The 21,895-nt window shown below is 41.8% G+C and overlaps 3 protein-coding genes across 6 annotated transcripts in view; 1 reads left to right on the plus strand and 2 right to left on the minus strand.

Annotated features, from left to right (window-relative positions):
• Positions 1-22: 22 nt before the first annotated feature.
• On the plus strand, positions 23-8,476 carry copg2 (COPI coat complex subunit gamma 2). The gene is made up of 24 exons (XM_084910195.1): positions 23-168; positions 742-794; positions 918-998; positions 1,099-1,170; positions 1,260-1,339; positions 2,429-2,504; positions 2,622-2,714; positions 2,863-2,949; positions 3,095-3,252; positions 3,354-3,487; positions 3,600-3,667; positions 3,850-4,038; positions 5,221-5,316; positions 5,456-5,699; positions 5,872-5,947; positions 6,073-6,176; positions 6,279-6,404; positions 6,499-6,567; positions 6,693-6,874; positions 6,972-7,101; positions 7,186-7,283; positions 7,644-7,782; positions 7,894-7,992; positions 8,119-8,476. The coding sequence occupies exons 1-24, from the start codon at positions 132-134 to the stop codon at positions 8,247-8,249; spliced, it is 2,622 nt and encodes an 873-aa protein (XP_084766321.1). The 5' UTR covers positions 23-131; the 3' UTR covers positions 8,250-8,476.
• A 43-nt stretch (positions 8,477-8,519) lies between these two features.
• On the minus strand, positions 8,520-13,032 carry mest (mesoderm specific transcript). Of its 2 annotated transcripts, none has more exons than XM_084910197.1 (12): positions 12,752-13,032; positions 12,335-12,523; positions 12,178-12,257; positions 11,995-12,072; positions 11,765-11,901; positions 11,613-11,671; positions 10,553-10,593; positions 10,347-10,417; positions 10,142-10,243; positions 9,989-10,065; positions 9,557-9,620; positions 8,520-9,082 (listed from the first exon to the last, which is right to left on the minus strand). In XM_084910197.1, the coding sequence occupies exons 2-12, from the start codon at positions 12,486-12,488 to the stop codon at positions 8,965-8,967; spliced, it is 981 nt and encodes a 326-aa protein (XP_084766323.1). In that variant the 5' UTR covers positions 12,489-12,523; positions 12,752-13,032; the 3' UTR covers positions 8,520-8,964. The 2 variants fall into 2 exon arrangements, with proteins under 2 accessions (XP_084766323.1, XP_084766322.1); XM_084910196.1 differs by having other exon boundaries at positions 12,823-13,030.
• Positions 13,033-15,318: 2,286 nt separating this feature from the next.
• The window catches only part of atp2b1a (ATPase plasma membrane Ca2+ transporting 1a), a 39,782-nt gene continuing 33,205 nt past the window's right edge, over positions 15,319-21,895 (minus strand). For 2 of the 3 annotated variants that reach the window (XM_084909822.1, XM_084909821.1), the window contains one exon: positions 15,319-18,570. In XM_084909822.1, the coding sequence (XP_084765948.1) occupies positions 18,178-18,570 (393 nt within the window). In that variant the 3' untranslated portion in view covers positions 15,319-18,177. The remainder of the gene's footprint in view (positions 18,571-21,895) is intronic. The other variant, XM_084909823.1, reaches the window with a different exon arrangement.

Genomic DNA, 21,895 nt, shown 5'->3' on the forward strand with positions numbered 1-21,895 from the left:
ACGTGGTTTCCGTCGACGTGGACGTTGCCACCGGACGTCAGTTTTCACTTCGGCTACGTGGAAGTAGCTTCTCATCTGTTGCGAGATTGAGAGCTGCTTTTGGCCTCATCTGTCAGCTTCGCGCTTTCAAAATGATTAAAAAATTTGATAAGAAAGACGAGGAGTCTGGTAAGACTGCAGAATTGTAACTTTAAACGGTTGTTAATTTTGAATAGTCTTCATTGGACTTTATGTTGTGGAAGCTAAAGCGGTGCTAGCCTGTTAGCTCACTAGCTAGGTAAACCTACGCTACCTGTCAGGGCGATTGGGCGATAAACGTGGTTTGCAAACAAACGTATGATTAAGATAATGGTTTAAAGAGAGTGTCAAAAACTGAGTTGACGTTACATTTAAATCCACAGCTACTAAAACATCGGTTTTCTTTAGTTCAGCGTTAGCCGACCGTATTAGCATCGTCAGCTGGATGTTGTCATTTCTCTCCCAAGTCCAACTTATATGAATGGAAGTTGTACCAGTTTCTGTTGACGTTAAGGAAGACTGTTTTTGAATATTTGCAGATATCCAGAAGCTAACATACGCTAATAAGAAGATCAAATTAATATAAAGCAGGATTGATTCTATCTTATTGGTTTCTCATTGCCCATTTCTTCTCTACCCCCTTCATTAATGTGTTTGCTTTGAATAAGGTTCAGTAAAGTTTTAATGGATTATTTTTCTAACACAACTATTTCAACTCATTAGGAAGTGGCTCAAACCCTTTCCAGCACCTGGAGAAGAGTGCGGTCTTGCAGGAGGTAAAGCCTAAGATCAGTGCTGTTGAAAACGTGTTCTTCGCTCACAATAAACAAAGAACAAAAACGGATCAAAGAAAAGAATATTCGGTGTACTGAAATAAAAAGTGTGTTTTTTGTTTACAGGCTCGCATCTTCAATGAGACTCCCATTAATCCAAGAAGATGCCTCCACATTCTCACCAAGATTATCTATCTCCTCAACCAGGTAAAAAAAAAAAAAAAAAAAGGTAGACAAACTATGCTGTCTGTATGGCTTTGAGTTCATGACATCATCTTCTCTCATTCTCATATCTTTGTTCACACAGGGAGAGCATTTTGGGACCACAGAGGCCACTGAGGCTTTCTTTGCAATGACCAGGCTCTTTCAGTCCAATGATGTAAGAGGTCCCCCTATTCATTTGATCTCTAATTAACTGGCTAAGCATTTCTTTTTAATTAATTCAGGTTTATGCCATTTCTCTTCTAGCAAACTTTGAGGAGGATGTGCTATCTAACTATCAAAGAGATGGCCAACATCTCTGAGGATGTCATCATTGTCACTAGCAGGTTTGTTCATTAAATGGCTTTTATGTATACATTTATGTACATACTGATTTCTTATTTATCAAATAAAACAAGAAGAGTAAAATAAGCAAAAAAGTATTTGCACACCAGTTTTATAGTTGTACTAGCAGTTAGGGCTGCACGATTAATCGTTAGAAAATCGCGATCTCGATTCATACTTATGTGCGATCTCATTTCCAAATGACAACGATAAAAAAAAAGACGACGACGATTGTACCGCATTTTGATCCGGGACGTAATCTGCATGAAAACAAGCGCTCACTCTTCCTGCTCAACAAATGACAAGGGCGGAGCCTTATACCACGTGATACAGAAGCTGTGCCGTGTGATGCTAAAATTAGCAGGGAAAAACGTCAGGGATGACAAGAAAGTGACAGGAGAAAATCCGTCCCGGTCAACCACTCAAACATCAATAACGAGAACCGTATACAGCGCTTCCCTATACCCGTCGAACTCCCGCAGGCACAAAGAAATTACGGAGGCTATTACTTATCACCTGACCAAAGATATGGCTCCCATCAACACTGTGCAAAACGAGGGATTTAGGAAAATGATCAACACCCTAGACAAACGCTACACAGTGCCGTCCCGCAACTATTTTTCTATTGTTGCACTACCTGCTCTATACACGCAGTGTCGAGCAACGGTGGAGACGGAATTTCAAGCAGTACAACATTTTGCGGCAACGACAAAATGTGAGACATTTGTTGTTTTTATGTTTATTTATTGTTTTTATGTTCAATCTCAACTGTTACGAAGTTGATGTGCAGTTAATAAGTGCAATAAATATTTATATTGGAAAAGAAAATCGTGAGAGAATCGTGATCTCAATTCTAAGCCAAAAAATCGTGATTCTCATTTTATGCAAAATCGTGCAGCCCTACTAGCAGTGCACCTCTTAACCATTATTACTAGCAAAATGGAATATTTGATGGTATAAACTCTGATGAGAACAATATTTTGAAGTTGTTTGCAAAGAAAATTATGATTAAAATTATGATTTTTGCAATAGTGTACTTTTTCTTTTGGCATTCTAGTGTCTTTATTTATTTCTTGTCTGGTATTTTATAGCTTGACCAAAGACATGACTGGGAAGGAGGATGTATACAGAGGACCTGCCATTAGAGCTCTCTGCAGGATTACAGATGTGAGTGCTGCTTAATTTCTGTTCAGAAGAGGAAATTGCTTTTGTCTTTTCTTATTAATGTCATGTTTTTAAGGTAAGAAACTGAAGCATCTTTTAATTTTTCGGTCTTCCCCACAGACGACCATGCTGCAGGCTATTGAGAGATACATGAAGCAGGCTATTGTTGACAAGGTTCCCAGTGTGTCCAGTTCAGCTTTGGTCTCCTCGCTGGTATGAATTGGGCTCATTTTTTTTCTTTCAGTGTTATTCTCAGAAAAAATCTCTTTTGAGATTTTTCTGACATTTGTACACAATTAAAAGTTTGTTATTCATTTCCTTCATGGTGGACAATAATGTTCTTTCCACTTCAATTCTTCAGCACATGGTGAAGATGAGCTATGATGTGGTGAAGCGCTGGGTGAATGAAGCCCAGGAGGCTGCTTCCAGTGACAACATCATGGTCCAGGTGGGTAGGAACAGAAGAACAAAAACTACAGAATTAATTCTTTCTAGTGCGGTTTGCTTCATTTGGTTAATATTGAGAATAAAGAATATTATTCCTGAATAGAAATTGGTTTAAAGTGGCTGCTTATTTGTGTCCTGTTCTCTAGTACCACGCCCTGGGCCTGTTGTATCACCTCAGGAAGAATGACCGCCTCGCTGTGACCAAGATGCTCAACAAGTTCACCAAGTCTGGTCTCAAGTCTCCCTTTGCCTACTGCATGCTCATCCGGATTGCAAGTAAACTGCTGGATGAGACAGAGGGAGGGTGAGTAGACCAGCAGTAGCTTGATACACAAAAGATATGTGGGCATACTAAATTTCAGTCTTGATGTCATGTTGACATGGGTTTTATCCTCGTGTTTACAGTCATGACAGCCCCTTGTTTGACTTCATCGAGAGCTGCCTGAGGAACAAGAATGAGATGGTGGTGTATGAGGCTGCTTCTGCTATTGTCCATATGCCCAACTGCACTGCCAGGGAGCTGGCCCCTGCTGTGTCAGGTTACTAGTTTACTCACATATTATTCATAAATGTGCTGACAAGTTTATATTGTAAATGAGCAATTTTTGTCTTACTGCATCATTCTCATTTTAAATGTATGTCTTCCTGCAGTGTTGCAGCTCTTCTGCAGCTCTCCTAAAGCTGCGCTAAGATACGCTGCTGTCAGGACCCTCAATAAGGTACAGCTGCACACTCCCTTCCTGCAAAATAGGGCTTGTTTTTTAAGGTTTAAGTACCAAACATTGATGCATAAACAGCCATGAGTCGTTTAATCATAGCAACATAAAAATAACATATTACAAATAAAAACATAATTCTGGATGTAGTATAACTACATTAATATTTCCTTTGTGTCCACTAGGTGGCCATGAAGCATCCATCAGCCGTGACTGCGTGCAACCTGGACCTTGAGAACCTGATCACCGATTCTAACCGCAGCATTGCCACGCTAGCCATCACCACTCTTCTCAAGACTGGCAGTGAGAGCAGCGTGGATCGGCTCATGAAGCAGATCTCCTCTTTTGTCTCAGAGATCTCAGATGAGTTCAAGGTCAGGCGCTTTTGTTTTAAATACTCTAAATTTGATTAAGCAGTAAGTCTTAATGCACGTGGGTCAGAGCAGCTGTGGTGCATGAAGTAGAGCAGGTTATCTGCCAATCAGAATGTCTGCGGAGCAATTCCTGACTCCTCCAGTCTGCATATAGAAATGTCCTTGGGAAAGACACTGAACCCCCTTAGGGATAGATGAAAGTGCTGTATCAGTGTGTGTTGGAGTAAATGAGACTTGCAGTAGTAAGAACTGAGTAGGGAGGTACTATATAAGTACTAGTCCATACATGTAGCATGGTGGACAGTGGGGAGATTATCCTTAAAGCTAGTTGTTTTGCATATTTCTGACTCAATACTTGTTTTTTTTCTTCTTTAGCTCCACATCCTTAAAGACAACTTTCTTACAGTTAGCTGGTGGAAGGAGCCACTGTGCTCATAGAACTGTGTGCCTGAGAACATAAATATTCTCAGGCACAAAGTTCTACAATATTTTCTCAATGGCTTAATCACTATACAATATTATTGTAATTTTAAACAACTGCAATATGCTGAGTATATATAAGTTATATTGGGATATATTGTTTCTGCTAGCTTTGCCATTCCTTGCTAACGTTGTCGCAGGATGGTGGCAGATGAGACGACCCCTCGTGTTTGTAGCAGTTCCAGAAAACTTTATTGCTGTCTGGTGCTTTTAAATGCCATCAGTGCCCTTTGTCTTGTCCTGGTTAGAAAATCTGAAATAAGCTCATACCTTTGGGTTAAATTTTCGCTGTGCTTTGTTGATTTCTTTTTCCAATATCGCCATCTTTATCAACTTCTTCCTCCACGCTGAAGGTCACTAGAAAAAACCTGAACAGCACCATCTGGTGGAGTAAATAAGCAGTTGATTTTATAGTACTGAATTTGCGTTTGCGTTTTCTAAAATAACACATCGATATTTGGTGTCCCCGTATCGATATAATATTGCCACACAAAAAATCGCAATATTATGGAAACCAGCCATGAAAACATGCAGGTTGTAGATGAAAAGTGTCATTGTGGTATTACAACCGGATATTAGCTTCTTTTGGGGGAAAAAAGATCAATTTTTAAAATGAGTTTTAGTGCTTTGCTCCTACTTAAAAACAAATCCCATTACCTTTGTTCTGTTTTCTGATGTCCTAAATGTGTGTTTTTATTTCAGGTGGTTGTGGTGCAGGCCATCAGTGCTCTCTGTCAGAAGTATCCCAGGAAGCACAGCGTCATGATGAACTTCTTGTCCAACATGCTCAGAGATGATGTAAGTTATATAACCGAGTATTGTCTACATTTGGCATTTGACTTTTTGAGTTTTCTTGTGACATGCGGATATAGAATCTGCACACCACAATGAATCACTGTAATAATATTTTTTTTGTAAACCTCTTCTCTCCCTGCAGGGTGGATTTGAGTACAAGCGGGCCATCGTGGACTGCATCATCAGCATCATCGAGGAGAACCCTGAGAGCAAAGAGACGGGCTTGGCCCATCTGTGCGAGTTTATCGAGGACTGCGAGCACACTGTGCTTGCCACAAAGATCCTGCACCTGCTGGGCAAAGAGGGTCCACGCACCCCGCAGCCCTCCAAGTACATTCGCTTTATTTTCAACCGAGTGGTGCTGGAGAGCGAGGCTGTCCGTGCAGGTGAGACGAGTAGGAGAGCATGCACCCCAGAAGTTTGACCATAGATCTGTAACATCCATAGGCAGAGGCTGATACTTCTTATTTTGGCAGCTTTAGTTAATTTTCTTCCAATTTTGTTTAGGCTATTTACTAACGAGATAAAACATTTGTTTGTGTCATGCTCCACTTTTAGCTGCTGTCAGCGCTTTGGCTAAATTTGGAGCTCAGAATGATGATCTGCTGCCAAGTGTCCTGGTTCTTTTGCAGAGGTATTCATTGGTTTTGTTTGTTGAGTGTATGTGTGTGCGCGTGTGTGCACTTTTGAAAGTACACAGTGGATAAACTCTTTGTGTGTCAGTGCGGTATAATTTTTAACACAGCTCTGTTTGCACAGGTGTATGATGGACAGTGATGATGAGGTGCGCGACAGAGCTACTTTCTACATGAACGTGCTCCAGCAGAAGCAGAAGGCTCTGAATGCTGCCTACATCTTTAATGGTAAATTGCAGTTGGTTTTCAAAATAAAAGAGCCGTCAAGGCAGTTTGTTTGTCAAGCACTCAGCAGGTGATGTGCTGAGTCTCCTTGTATGTGTGTTTCAGGACTTTCTGTTTCCATTCCTGGTTTGGAGAAGTCCCTCCACCAGTACACCTTGGAGCCCTCAGAGAAACCTTTTGATATGAAGACAGTCCCTCTGGCCACTGCTCCAATCACAGAGCAGAAAACGGGTACGACCACAGGGATTTGTTTATTTTTTAGTAACTGAGAAACTGTCACGTTCAGGAATCAGATCTTTAAGAACAATTTTATTTGTCCGCTCAGAAATCGCCCCAGTTGCTACAAGCAAGCTTCCAGAAAAGTTGGCCCCATCACGCCAGGACATTTATCAGGGTAAATGAACAGCATCTGTTGTTTTGCGATGATCGGAGATGTGCGTTCACCTTTGTGGTCATTTCGATGTAGCTGGTAAAATCCCTGCTTCGTCTTACATCTGTTTTTGTTTACATCGTTGCCAGAACAACTTGCGGCCATCCCAGAATTCCAGGGTCTCGGCCCGCTGTTCAAGTCTTCGGAGCCGGTGCAGCTGACGGAGGCTGAGACTGAATACGTGGTGCGCTGCATCAAACACACGTTCGCCGGACACATGGTGTTCCAGTTCGACTGCACGAACACTCTAAACGACCAGCTGCTGCAGAAGGTACCGCAGTTTTGTTTCACAATTACCTGAAGTTTAATAATATTTTTAAACACATCAGCATATAAAACGTGTGAATATGTTTGATTCTTTCTTCTAGGTGGTGGTGCAGATGGAGCCCTCGGAGGCCTATGAGGTCGTACACTGTGTCCCTGCCCCAAGCCTCCCATACAGTCAGCCTGGTTCTTGTTACACTTTGATCCGGCTTCCCGATGACGACCCCACAGCTGGTACGAACATTCAGACATCACCAGAAGTGTTTAAGCTGCTTAAATGCCAAGTTTGGGTGATTTATGCTTCCTGTCTGTTCGCAGTGTCTTGTACGTTCAGCTGTACTATGAAGTACCTGGTGAGGGACTGCGACCCCAACACAGGAGAGCCTGACGATGACGGTTATGATGATGAATATGTGGTACGTAATAGAAAATGTGACTTTATTTATTTTTGCCCTTCAGCTGTAAAAAGGCAGGAGTATTTTTATTATCCTGCTGCCTGACGTGGACATCTAAGTTTGTGAATGCATGAACGCAAAAACGAGGCAGCTTCAAATCGATACCACAGGTGTATCTACTAAAAATCTTGGACAAGTTTAAATCTCAGTGACCTCGATCTCAAGGTCAAGGTAAGGGGTCAGGTTTTCTGAAAATCGTGAACGAGGGTTTTGAAATTGATACCATAGGTGTGTACGAGGAGGCGGACGGGTAGCGTTGGCGGTTAACATGTTTTAGCATCAAACTAAACCTCTTCCTTTGTTTTGGGCAACTTTCTTTAGTTGGAGGATCTAGAGGTAACGGTTGCAGACCACATCCAGAAGGTTCTGAAACCAAATTTCGGAGCAGCGTGGGAAGAAGTAGGAGACGAATTTGAGAAGGAAGAAACTTTTGCCCTGGCATCTGTACGAACTCTAGATGGTACGGACAATTAGAAGTTAATTTTGTAATAACCTTTATTTAGTTAACATGTATAGGATAAACTGACCTAAACCACTGTCGTGAAACTTTTCTTTGTGTTTTTGTGTGCAGAGGCGGTGGGTAACATTATCAACTTCCTGGGAATGCAGCCATGTGAGCGCTCCGACAAAGTTCCTGAAAATAAGAACTCACACGTCCTCTTCCTTGCTGGTGAGTGTCTGATATCAGGATATTGATAACTGTATGCAAGTTTAACTTCAACTTGATCTATAAAATATTAATACTGTAAATATGTGTATATGTTGTGAGTAAAAACTTTCCCACTCTCACTCTAAGGTGTGTTTCGCGGCGGTCACGACGTGCTGGTTCGGGCTCGGCTCGCGCTGGCTGACGGCGTCACCATGCAGGTGACGGTTCGTAGCGGAGACGAGAACGTCGTCGATGTCATCTTGGCTTCGGTGGGTTAAAATGGTCGTCATACAGCTTTGTGCCAACGCGACAAGAAGACCTTTCATCCCTGTTCAACCACCTGAAACGTCACTTAGTTCTTCACGGATCTGAAATTATATTTCATGAATGTTTTATTACTTCTAGTGTATAAACTAAAAAGTGTTCTCTCGCTGTTTCTTTATATTTTCTGCTGGTCCTCACGTTTTGTTATCTGTCAAATCTACAATAAATCATGACTGTCCAAGTTCTGGCTGCTTAATTTATTCCAGTTGGTAATCAAGATACTTTTTTTTTTTTTTAGAAAACTAGTTTTATTTGAAGAAAAATTGACATTTACTTGCTGACATCGAGAGAAATATAGAAAATTATATAAAAATTCATCACAGCTGATAGCAGGACAGACAACACAAACTGGAAGGAATCAAGAGTGTCCCGCAAATAAACTCAATGATGACACACCCCAACACCAGTTCAAATTACTTGACATTACCGTGCTCCCTCAGTCACCTCCACCTATTTAAATACAATCATTTTTAGCCTGCATTTTCCATGGTAGTAATAAACATTTCAGGGATTGGTGCTGGTAAATTAGCTTTGCTTAAATCGCAAGACCGATGCAGCATTTCATCTGGGTACAATCATCACAATCGCTCTTTGCACCACGTGTGCGTCTTTCAATTTGGTACAACACATAATCCGATAGTTCTACAATCAGTTGCATTTGGTTTCCTTTCAGAAAGAGTGAATAAAATTGAAATATGCATTTAAGAAGCCAGTGGGATCTTCCAGCTGAGGGTAGTGACTGATGTGCTCGTCCAAAATTGTGACTGTTGACCTCTGGACCAGCTTCCTGAGGAAAAAAAAAACATGGACTGTTTCAATAAAACATGCCACAAAGGACACAAAGACAGAGCTTTAAAGCTAGTCATTTGTGACTGATCCTCAGCTCTGATGAGGGAATAAATCTAGCACATTTTTCTAACTTTTGGGGGAGAAACTAAAACATTAATAGAGCCATCGTAGAGTCCTCAGCCTTCAAGGCAACCGAAGCTACTCCCTAATCTGCTGCGCTGCCTAAATGTCACCAGCACATGTTTTTCTTCCTTCTTTAACATAATGTCCTGCAAACTTTCGCAGTCCCAACTGCAAGGTGCACTGAGGTAAATGAGATTCCCAGATGGATCACCTGCTAGGTGCTCTGCTTTTTATCTGTCAAAGCAGTTTGGAAACTCAGCACATTTAATGCTACCCCAGTTTAGGGGCATTATGGATAATCTGGATTGTCGGGTGTGGGGGTTAAAGAAACAGACGAAGGGGCACTCACTGGTAAAGACGGATGAACTGGGGGTGGGGGTTGACAGGGTCCAGGGGTCCGTAGATCATGTGCACTGAAACACACAAGGAAGACGGTGAGCGAGGGGAAAAAAATGGAAAGAGGAACACTGAGAAATGGAGGAGCGGTACAGGACGAGTGGGATTAAATTAAAAGGCATATACTGGAGTTATTTCTCCCAAGATGTTGCATTTCTCATGAGCTCTATGCCACACACACACACTGAGCTTCCAATCACAGATGGACTAAGCAGCTTAGCATCAGCAGCTCTCTGCCTGAGGCTGCTGACACCTTAAGAAATTGTTTGGCCCATACAAAAGCTGCCCTCTGATTTATTAACACACACACACACACACACACACACACACACACACACACACACACACACACACATTGGGATGCGTGACGCAACAGTGAACTTACGTGGGACATACGTGGAAGTGAGCACTCCCACCCAGCGCTCTCTGTGTTTCAGTCTCTGGTTGATGTATTGCAGAATACTGCGAAGACAGAGTGACAAAGTTAGAAGTGAGCGAGCAGGTTACAAAGGCCAAAAGACCAAACAGGCACACGCACCTGTCCAAAACTAAGTTGCCATCATTGTAGCGTAACCCCGTCCACATGTCCCAAAACTCAGCGTCCGTGGGCTGCGTGTATGGGCCGAACACCTCTCCTATCCTGCCGGTGAGGAAACAAATCAAAGTCCATTATCCAATTATGTAATGTCCTAATGCAGGGCTCCAGCTCTAACTCTGGTGCTAAAGGGCTCAGGCTCTCTTACCCTTTTTGAAAGATCACAAAGTTAGTGAGGCGCGTCAGAATCGGAGCCAGAAAACTCGAGTCCTTCAGAAGCTTTTGGAGGACAGAAACAAGGACAGAAATAAGTTTACCACTCAAACAGCTCCCCTTAAATTTCACTCCATCCTCCTCAGCTTATTTAGTAACATGGGCTGGAAAAAGCTGATGAAGCAAACAATCGTGACTCACCATCTGCAGCAGCCGTGGGTGGTGCGTTTCTGGGAACAATCCTGTCAGGAAGAAAAGTGTCAGCAGCGCTTGTGACTTTCACGTCGGAACAACATCTGGAATGACGTGCGTTATTAACGCTCAAATATCAGGAGCTACATCAACTGGCGATCATTCTGGCAGCAATGCTCTCGCTTTCGTCTGCCCTCGTAACCACCCAAGACAGTGTCTAGCAAAACAATCCGTAAGGGTGGAAGCTCCCCTCATAAATGCTGCCCAGGACTGGAAGACGCAGATTGAAGGCTGAAATGCACAGATATGGAAACCAAGGGAGAACAACTCGGCTGGTCTACCTAAAAGCTCCCTGCAGAGGATTTGTGGCCACTGCAACAACCAGGCTCCTGTCACCAATGAAAAAGGGACCAAGACAAGACACCAGTGTCAATTATGTAAGGACCAGGTTCTCTGTGGGCATCTGTGTGGTGTACTGCAGCAGTAAGGGGTTCTGAGCCCACTGCTACGGGCCATCAGGTCCTTGTATAACCAAAGTGAGGGCTGTGTCCATGTCCTTGTGGGTGTTGGACCGTCTATCTCCGATCGTCCAAGGCTGAGTAATGACCAAAAGAGTAAGGTCGCGAATACAAATAGCTTAGTTTCCTCTGCAGACAGTTTGAGGAGCTCAGATACCCAGAGGGATCTTGGAGTAGAGCCGCTGTGCTCGCGTGGCAAAATGAGCCCGCTGAGGTGGTTTGGGCATCTGGTATGGATGCCTCCTGGCAACCTCCCTTTGGAGGTTTTCCAGGCACAGACAACCGTGAGGACACCCGGGGTAAATCTAGAAGATTAGAGAGATTATATATGTCATCTGGTCTGGGAACACCTCGAAATCCTTCAGAAGTAACTGAAAAGTATGGTTCAGGAGTCTGCTGCCACCGCGACCCGACTTCAGAAAAACAAAGAGCATTGAATGGATAGATTTTGTAAAAAGCTTAACATATTCAGTTTAAATGTAAAACACACAGAAAATCTGAGCTGCAGCTTCTGTTTATACTAAAGCCAAGGATAACAGAGTGCACTGTACCTCCATTGGAAAGACACAGGCTGTTTAAAGTCAGATGACCTGTGCGATTTTGGTCACTCCTAGTTTGGAAGAAGGACAGAGGAAAAACCACAGCAGGTTAGCAGTTTATCAGTTTACACTGTTTTGGCAGCCTGCATGAAAACACCACCAACCTGTACAGCAGCTCCAGGGCCACGGTGTCTCCATAGTCGTGGGACACCAGGTTCACTCGCTGGTTGCTCAGACCCAAGTGGGCCACCAGGGCTTCAACCACACTGGCCTGCTCGAAGATGGAGTACTTATGGGGCCGCTGGTACATTACACCACAGTAAAAACACATGTTAGACACGTTTTAATCAGTCGATGTATAATGATGGATTTTCTGTGTCTAGCTTTCACCCACCGGTTTATCACTGAAGCCAAAACCGAGGAAGTCCAGCGCAATCACACGATGGAATCGTTGTGTGAGCGGATCCCAGATCTGTATGAGAGGAGGGGGAAAAAGAAAGGATAGGTGGGGGTCCCAAACACACCCTTACAGTTCTCCATTTGTTTATCCACTGGGCATGTGCAGAGAGATGGGCACCTTGCTCCAGTCATAGCTGGAAGTGGGGAAGCCATGGAGTAGGATGATGACATCTGAGCTTCCCAAAGCACCGAGAGAGTCTGAGAAGAGACCACAGATCAAAGACATATTTGTGCTTGACTGGCATGTTCTGGTAGCACTAAGACTGACGTGTTACCTCTGTAGAAGATTTTCCAGCCTCTGAAGTGGAAGACCTTCCCAGCACCTTGCCACTTCTGCAGCGCAGGGGACAGCTGAGGGGGCGGGATGTGCAGGTACACGGCCACCAAAGGGATGCAGATCAAACCCACATGAATCCACCACTCTCTCATCTTGAACTCAGCCGTGGGGGGAGTCGCATTCCTGCCTGTGAGAGATGGACGCATGAGCAACAACACGTTAGATAAGAAACCTGCAAGATTCGCATCGATGCACAAGTTCACACAGGTCATGTCGCAGATGCAAGGGGGGAGGAAAGGCCATGTCTTCCTCCTGCCTGCACTGCAACAGTAATCTATCGCTGTGCAACTCATTAAAGGAGACAAACCCGCTGTCAGTTATCTATAAATGATCGATAAGTCATTACAACTCCAACCTTCCACCAGACTGATCCTGTGCTCGGTTTACTTCTACGAGACCGACGCTGCTGCAGGTTGCTGTACTCACACAAACACTGTGACCCGTCTTCAGCAGACCTTCGCCCCGTGTTTGGGATCCATTACTGCGGAGGAAATTCCTGCCGAGCGGAATAAGGCGACGCTTTTCAAAGATTAAAATAAATACACTGAGGTGTCACTCTGCCGCTACGTACACGAGGAAAGAGACTGAAGCGAGTAGCTTAGTTGGTTGTGGTTGTTGTCAGTCAACACTTAAGTAAGCCATCATCATCTTAGCCGTTATTATACACGATCTTCGATGGGCTGACAATAGACTGCAGGAGAGAAGCACAGTGCCACCTGCTGGTCTGGATGTGCAACAGCATTTTATCGTTTCTGACTACATTCATTGACTGAAAAACATCTTAAAAATGTGAAATTTGATCCAGCAAGAGTGTTTTCTTTTTGTCTTTTACATTGATTTTATATATAAAATAAAGTGAAATTATTTTATTATTATATTGAGGATTTAGTCAATTCCATAATAATAATAATGATAATAATAATAAAATAAAAATCTTGTTGTTATTATTATCATTGTTGTTGTTTTTATTTAATTTTTAAATAAAAAACGTTTTATTTTGACATATTTAGGTATTTTAATCTCTTAATAATTTTATTTTTCACTTCTCCTTCTTTATGTGTTTTTATCATATTGAAATATTTGCTTCGGCATATTGTATTTTAATATAATATTTTACATATAAAATGTATGTATGTCAAACATTTTTTAAGTGCATGTCATGTTCTGTGAACTGGATGTGGATATATGCATGAAAGGGTCCCTTTGGTACATCTGTTAAACCTTTTTTAAGAGAAACGCATCTCCTAAAAATCAGTATTGATTTACAATCATTCTATCAGTCAGTCATTCATTGGCAAAAGTAAAAGTAGTTTTTTAAAGGAGAGGGAAAGACAAAAACCTCTTCGGGCACCCATAGTTTTTATATTTTCCATTTCAGAGGACCGTGTTTTCTCTCCTAACAGCAAAGATGCACTGTACCAGATTTAACTATTAGCTCATTTCTATTTGCAGTCCCTGGAGATATATATATATATAACTAAACCATACTCTTTAGTTCTTTACTTCAGCAAAGAAAGGTCATGCCTGGCATTGTTGGAGCAGAGAGAGCTGTCTCCAAACATTTTTTCACAAAGCTGCCATTGTACACTGCTCACAGTACTCCCTTCATCTCTGAATTTGCCCGATAGACAAACCAACTGTCAAACAGGACTCGATTACCGCAATTAATTTAAATAATATAGTCTCCAACTGTTGCGAAAAATTCCACTCATCACAGCCCGTTATTGTCATTGTCCACAAACACAACAGTTATTTGAAGAAAACACTCAAAATAAGAGACACAGCTCTTACCAAGTTAAGCCAGAGTGACTTTTCAATTATGAACACTTGTAGTCTGAAAATCTGTCCAAAAACAAAACAAAGCAACGGAATTTGTTTATTAAGACAATGGTGACCAAGGCAAAACATTCAATGGTCACTTTGTTATGTACAGATGTTCAGTTGCTCATTAAAACAACCTTGTAGGATTTACAGATTGATGTGAAAAAGAGAAAATATCCAGTGAGTGGCAATTCACTAGCTGATAGGAAGGCAACAGCAAGTCAAATAATTACTTGTTAAACCAAAGTATGCAGAAGAGCATCTCTGAATGCCCAACATGTTGAACCTTGAAGTAGATGGGCTACAGCAGCAGATGACCACACCGGAAAAGCTTTGAATGATCTTGGCATAAACATGAAAGCATGGATCCACCCTGCCTTGCCAGTTCAGGCTTGTGGTGGTTGTGGCGTAATGCTGCAGTGGACGTTTTATTGGCAAACTCCTTGCCTCTTTAGTATCAACTGAGCATCATTTAAGGGCACCTTAAACACCTTACCTGAGTAGTGTTGCCGGCAATTCTATCCCTTTATGACCACAATGTTCCCATCTTCTGATGGCTGATTGGAACAGGATAACACACCGTGTCACAAAGCTTAAAATAATCTCAAACTGGTTTCTTGAACATGAAAATGAGTACACTGTACTGACATGGCCTCAACAATCACCACATCTCAGTGTAGCAGAGCACCTTTGGGATGTGCTGGAAGAGGAGATTGGAGTCATTGATGTGCAGCAACTTTGAGATGCTGTCATATCAATATGGAGGAAATCTCTGAGGAAATTTCCTGCCATGAAGTATTTAGGCAGCTCTATAGGAAAAAAGGTGGTCCCAGTCAGTACTAGGAAGACATAACTGGTGAGGGGCTGAGTGTGTTTAATGCCAGTATTGGCAGCATTGGCCACGCTGACATTTGGCAATGGTGCAGGAATAAAAAATACAGACTTATTATGAGAAAAATCCACTAGATGAAAAACAGACCTTCTACAAAGTGTTTTCCTTCTATCCTGTAGGGATGATGATTTTCAATACAGCGCAGTCCACATTTGAGAACTGCAAAATGGTGAAACACTGCATGATAAATGACAAACATGGCCCTGCAGTTAGGCTAAATACATTTTTTATTTTTAAAAACCATACACATTACTCGACAAGTTTCAAATGTAAATCCAATCACGATATCCATTTAAAATGCTCAAGATAAAACAGACATGAAGTACTTTTATTTCCAAATGTTAAAAGATAAAAAAATAATAATCCATAAAACAGATGGAAAAAAACATTCATTCCCATTACAGGAAGAAGCTACAGAACAAACTCCTCACATGGATTCCTCTCGCTTTTTTCCAATTTCTCACTCTCAATCCTAGCTGCTATTTTGTCGTCTGTAAAACAAGGAAAACAAACCATTTATGACTTTACATTTCCACCTTCCACTTCCCTGTCCACGGCCCTTCAGGTGAAGCCGGCCAGACGGCTGCAGGAAAAATCTGCAGCCCGCTGCCCGAGTTTATCCCGTGTGTGTGGTTGGCAAGCACCATCCCAAACATTTAAGCGTGTTCTAAAATGCAAACTAAAGAGAGGCCTGTTCTCTTTCACATCATTTGCACCCTGAGATGAATCTTCCAGAACAAAAAAATAAATAAATAAAAAATCCCAAAACATTTTAGTGGCCAAAACCCCCGTTCCCCATAGAACACGATTGGTGTCAAATCATCCAAAATTTGTTAGGTACGATGAAAGGTATCATCAGCATTGCCATAAAAATACAAAGGTACAATTTTATTACGATTTGTATCAAAATTCTTTTTCCCCAAAGGAACGTTATGAAATAAGTACCCTGTGCAGATAGATACCAGTGTATGCCTCGGCTTTTATTCTTGAAAAATGCACAAATGTCGAATTCTTTAGCGCTTCCAGTACATCAGGTGTCAAAAATAGTTTTACAAACAAACCAAATGCAGCAACGTTTGTTATTAATAATGGTTTAAAGGAGTCTTCTGAATAGGGTGGTGGTTGTTGGTGGATTTAATTTTTTTAAAAAGCCAACAAACCAGAAATAGTCAGAGGAATAAAATTAATATTTACCTAAAGCGTAAAGAGATATGAAAAATGGTTCACTTTGTTTTTGACCAAAGATGAAGATGTTTTTGCTAAATACACAAGCTCTGAAGCAAAAAGGGGTTTTCCCCTCTCATTTAAATTAAATACTTTTTCTATGCCTGAGTAAACAAATGTCAGTATTCTACATTGGCGGGGAGTGGGAGGGGGGGCTGAGAAATTCAAAAATATAAATAAAATGCACCATTTAGGGAAAAAAAAAAAAAAAGAAAAAAAAAAAAGAAAGAAAAAGACCAGTGTCCGTATTTATCAAGCATCCAGAGGGAGGAAGTCAGTCTCTGCTGTCCCCACATGTTAGATGGAGGATGACTTTGGTCCTGCTTTTAGCTGTGGAGGTCTTTTTTTTTCTCTCCCCCCATAAGGAGTCTCCTGAAGGCGATAAATGATGGGACCAAGATTGTCTAAATTATTACTGAAGCCAAGGCACACTGACGTTTAGCCTATGTGAAGGTCTTACTGAGAAATAGACACACTCGTTCAGTAGATAATACAGCGCTAGTTTGAACTGCAGCGGTCATAAAAAAAAAAAAAAAAAAAAAGAGGAAAAAAAAAGTTGATTAAAGTCATTTTAGTGCTTTTGGCAGAACATGTTTTAGCGTTAACGCACCCACAAGCCCTTCGTCAAATTAATCTATGCTTTTGAGTGCAACATACCAGCTAAAAGAAGAGATTTTCATTTTATGGTTCCAAATCAAAAAGAAGAACTCCTACTTTACGCTTAAGCGGCTTCATAAAGGACCTTGTATCTGACTCTGAGGTAAGACTTTGTTTCCTCCTCCCAGCTTTCGGCATGATAAATAAGAGCCTGGGATTATTTTCTAAACTCCCTTTAAATAACTGAACCTTTCAACATGTGGAAATTCCTGAACACAACATAATGACTGAAAAAGAGAATCCAGAACTCCAGAAGGTTTTGTGCACATGAAAACTAGCGAAGAAATGGAAGAAGTTAAATATTTATAGCGATGTTAGTGGACTAGAGGCCTTAATTATCTTTCCCGTCCCGTCTCCTGTGAAAACACCTCGTCAGATGGACCTCTTTTTTCTATACAAGCCTTAGTGTTTATCGGTTTGGCTAGAAGGTTCTATATTTATCTACAAATATATAACAAATAAAACTTGCAGGCAAAAATAGTTAAGTTTCAATAGAAACACCCCTTTTTTTCCTGAAAATACAGCAGTATCTGAAATAATCCTCTCATTCGTTTTTTAATCTGTCCCAGTTTTCTGCATCATACATCAGGAAGCTCTTTGCCTACAAACAGAAAAAAAGTATCTACAAACTTTGTAAACAGACCTGCTTTTTTTCCCCTCCAAAAACATAAATAACTCAAAATATTAACAGCCGATGGAGCAGAAATAAGTTTCAAAATGAGCAAGGGCCAAAGAGATAAATATACAACACCATTCAGATAAAAGAGAAGCTAAAGGTTCGTTCATAATTCTTACAGACGATCTTCAAGCCAGGAGGAGCACCTCCCTTTCTCAATTAAAATATAATATAATAATAAAAACAGGTCACTTTCAATCTTAGTTTATAGTCACCCCTTGTTACCGAGAAAAACAAGTGTTACCAAGGAGGGAGGGGTGAAGACAGAGTCCTTGTGTTGCAGTGGGATAATAATAACCAAAAATAAAAGAAGACCAAAGAATCCACACCAAGCCGTACATTCCTCTGAATGTTTGCTGTTCTTTAAGTCCAACCCAAGCCAAGCTCACACAAGACGCCGCTCTCCGTCTAACCCTTCGTCTCGACGCTCCTAGTGTCCGTTCGATTTGTCTGAGTTGAGCTCCTTGGTGGCGGGTAGAAAAGAGGTGGTGACGTGTGGAGCTGGGTCAGATCAAAGCGAGGTCTCCAGGCTGTGTAGTGGGCTCCCTGGGGCTGAGGGGGTTCCTGACTTGGGGCCCTCGGGGAGGAGGTGGTTACTGCTCTCCACAGCGTTATTGTTCTGGTTCGGGGAGGGAGAGACTGGCGTGGTGGGGGCAACGGTGGTGGCAGGCGAAGGTGTGGGTGAGGGCGGTGTGGGGGTAGCGTTGCGCGGGCTGGCCGAATTGCGCTTGGTGGGAGCATCGTCCTCCGCGTCTGTGTCATCTATGAGGGGGATATGGGGCTCAGAGTCCTCTATCCGAAATTCGGGGTGGGTCATAAAGTTGTGGATGGATGATCGCGACTCTGGCTTCTCCAACCCCTCATAGAGGGAGATGGAGCTGCGGAATGCCTTCACCACTCGGATCTGGAGGGAAGGAGAAGGGACAGGGAGCAGGAAAGGTGTATTTAGTCACATTCGGTAATGATAAGAGTGCGTCTATTTTAAAACCTGGAAAACACCACAGATTTAGGTCTTACTGGGCCAGAATAGGTGAGTTTTTAGGCGCTTCAAAACCAGAAATCTGTGAGGGGGGGGGGGGACTCCCAGAGAAACGTGCAGGTGTGCTGTTATTTCTAGTGGTAAAGTTTTATACTAATCTGGAAATGAATAGTTGTCTCCAACCATCATCTACGGTTCTAGTTGTATTTTAATGTATAAACAGGAGCAGCCAATATTCTTTCATTTCTGTCTCTCAGTGAATATAAAAATACCCAAAGACTAAAAATGAAAATGTATAATAAATAAAACTCTTACTAAGTGAACACTAAAGATTAATATCGCCAATTCAGTACACGAGAAAATGTAAATAATGGTCTCAACTTTCTACGCTGCAAGAAAAGTGGGGTTTTTAACGTAAGCAGCACTGTGAATCGCTGCAAAAGTGCAGATTAATGACAGTTTATAGGAAAATCTTCCAGGTGGTGTACTGTATCCAAGCGTAATTTGGATTGTCGTTCACCCTCTAGAAGCCCAGGAGGGACAGTGACATGTAAACAGCAATGCTGTAAGCTATACAACTCACCGCTCCAGAACTTACACCTGTTATTATTGGTATTGCAGACATTTCAGTTTGAAGCGTTCCAGAGATATTGCTTTAAATCCCAAAGACAGATGTATGCACAGACTGTACATAAGGAGTACTGTTTCAGAGTTTCCATCAGGAAAGTTGTTATATCCGGTGGCTGCTGTGGCCTGTGTGGGTGCCTGTGTTTAATGTTGCACTCCACTATCCTCCTGCTACAATGCGAATTGCCTGGTGACTCAGAACCCTTGAGTCCCATATGTGCAGCTCTGCACAAAGGAGGAAAGATAAGGGAACCCAGGGAATACATTTCCCACTTCCAGCAACATGTATTGTGTAAATACTGTGTGTACGTCTGTATGCACTTTATACACACTTATTGACCATAGTAGCTGTACCATAGTAACAGGTACAATGGAATTAAGCTAATGAATTCGGACAGTTGTATGCACTTGATGGGAGCTGCATTTTGGAGCTTTGTTTGGGATCAAATCTTGTTTTGTGAAGTCAGAAGTAAGGAAAGGAGGAGTGGGTGAAGTGGCACGGTATAAACTAAACAACCCAGCTACATCAGCACCATCTATAGACTGTGTGGATGCATTGCACAGATCAGATGCCTGTTAATTGGTGCTAATAAATTCCACTCACAGAAAGACTTTTTTGAGATAACTGCACAAACGCAGATTTTGGTGTCAGCCAAGCCAATAACTTTGATATTGTCTGGGTAATGCATAAGGCCCACTCAAACCAGCCTTACAATGGTAAACAGCCTCGTACAGTTACTGTGACAGGGAGAACAGTTCAAATCTGATCTGGTCTTTGCACCAGCTTATTAACATGTTTATTTCTTCCCTAAAATTGGGCATTGTTCATAAACTATGTGCATTCACTTGCTTTTTGAGCCAGCCTCCAAGCTGCCATATGAAGAACTGCATTTTATTTTGCAATTGCACAGTGATTTAATCTTTATGCCCTATTTGGTACAGAAGGAGCGAATGAAAATATAACGCTTCAAGCCATCACCGTTCCATAAAAGGCTTTCAATTGCAATCTGATGGGCTGGACTGATCAGATGTGCGAAGTGTGCAAATCGAATGCTGGTTGAATATTAAAGACTCTCTGAGAGACAGAAAACCTAAATCTGTTGGAGACAAAACCTGAAACTAGTCTTAAGAGTAATTAAAAAGCAACTTCAGGAAATCGGTGAATATATCAGGGAGAGTACAAACCAGTGTCAAACTTGATGCAATGTGTTTTTTGTATTAGTAATTCACAAAACACTTGGTAGAGGCCTGTGTCTGATTAATTAAAATGCAAAAGGGAACCAAAAATAAATAAATAAATGAAATGAGGGGAATGGTGTTCTTTCTACAAGAACACACCAAAAGAGAAAATAAGGGATAGAAGCTGGACACAAGAAATTACTGTTGTTGGGCATGCTGATCAAAAAGTAAAGACAGCTGGAGAAAAGGACAGATGGAGACAAAGAGAGTGAGAAAAGAAAGGAGTGGAAGAGAGACAGAAAGAGAGAGTGAGACAAAGTAAAGGCTGAGAATGAGAGGCAGAAAGAGGAGAGAGACAGAAAGACAAAAAGAGGGGTGGTCAGTTATAGCTTATGCTTGTGGAGTTTAAAAAAAAAAAAAAAAAAAAAAACGAAAAGAAAGAAAGCTGCAGCAGCCAAGCATGTCTACAAGCTGGTATACATGTCAAAAACAGCACAAAGAGAGAAAACTCACAAACGAGACCAGAGACTTTGAACCCATGCAGAGCGCGGCGCTACCTTGTGTTCAATGGTAGTAAACCTTTGAGTATAGCCCATGACACATTTCACAGAATCTAAAGAAGAATACGTGGGGAGTCAGTGGTATTCATTGTTTTTAGGTCATTTTGGCAGCAACCTGCCCTTTGGACACATTTTGCCAACAAACAAGCTTTCACACACAGAAAAATGGCCAAATATTTTAAGGAAACCTGAAAGGAAAATATTAGGTTAATAATGAAGAATCCATGCCCACAAGCACCCATAAGTGTCAGGTCCAGAGATCTGAAGAAGTCGCACCTAAAATAGAACTAAATGTTGCTGCAGCACTGCATGACTTGTCAATATTGCAGAGGCAAAAACAACATCGGCTCTGCTGTTGATGTGCCTGAGAAAAATCCCACAAGTTTACATTCAAGAGCACAGTCATTTATTCCATTTTACTCTTTTTGTGACATCTGTAAAACATTTAAAATTCACTGCTCGTCAGGTGGTCTGTCTTTAAACTCTGAAAGAGAAAAACAAAAAGTGTCACTGTCAGCAGGCACAGGGTCGAAAGGAAGGAGTTTGGAAACACCACCATCAAATGACCAAATCCAGTCTCGGCACAGTGACCTTCCTATGTGAGCGGATGAATAGCGTGATGTTAAAAGGCAGTGCATCCAAAGACACCAGTAAATTACAGCTTATTACCACTTGATGCTATTGCGGCAAACCATTTCTTCTTCTGGAAAAGCCAAGGTCTTATTTTCACCACTGACATTCAGTTCGTGTCTACTCTTTTAGACCGTGATCATGGGCATATACTCAAAACATTTACCTAGCTAGGGACTAGAGAGCTGCGACAAAGACCCATGAGTGCTACAGAGGCACAAGGCAGACTGAGGCAGCTGCAGACAAACCTGGAG

This window comes from Perissodus microlepis, chromosome 17 (genome assembly GCF_051167445.1).
Source record: "Perissodus microlepis isolate ML-2025 ecotype Zambia chromosome 17, ASM5116744v1, whole genome shotgun sequence".
NCBI lineage: Eukaryota > Metazoa > Chordata > Actinopteri > Cichliformes > Cichlidae > Perissodus > Perissodus microlepis.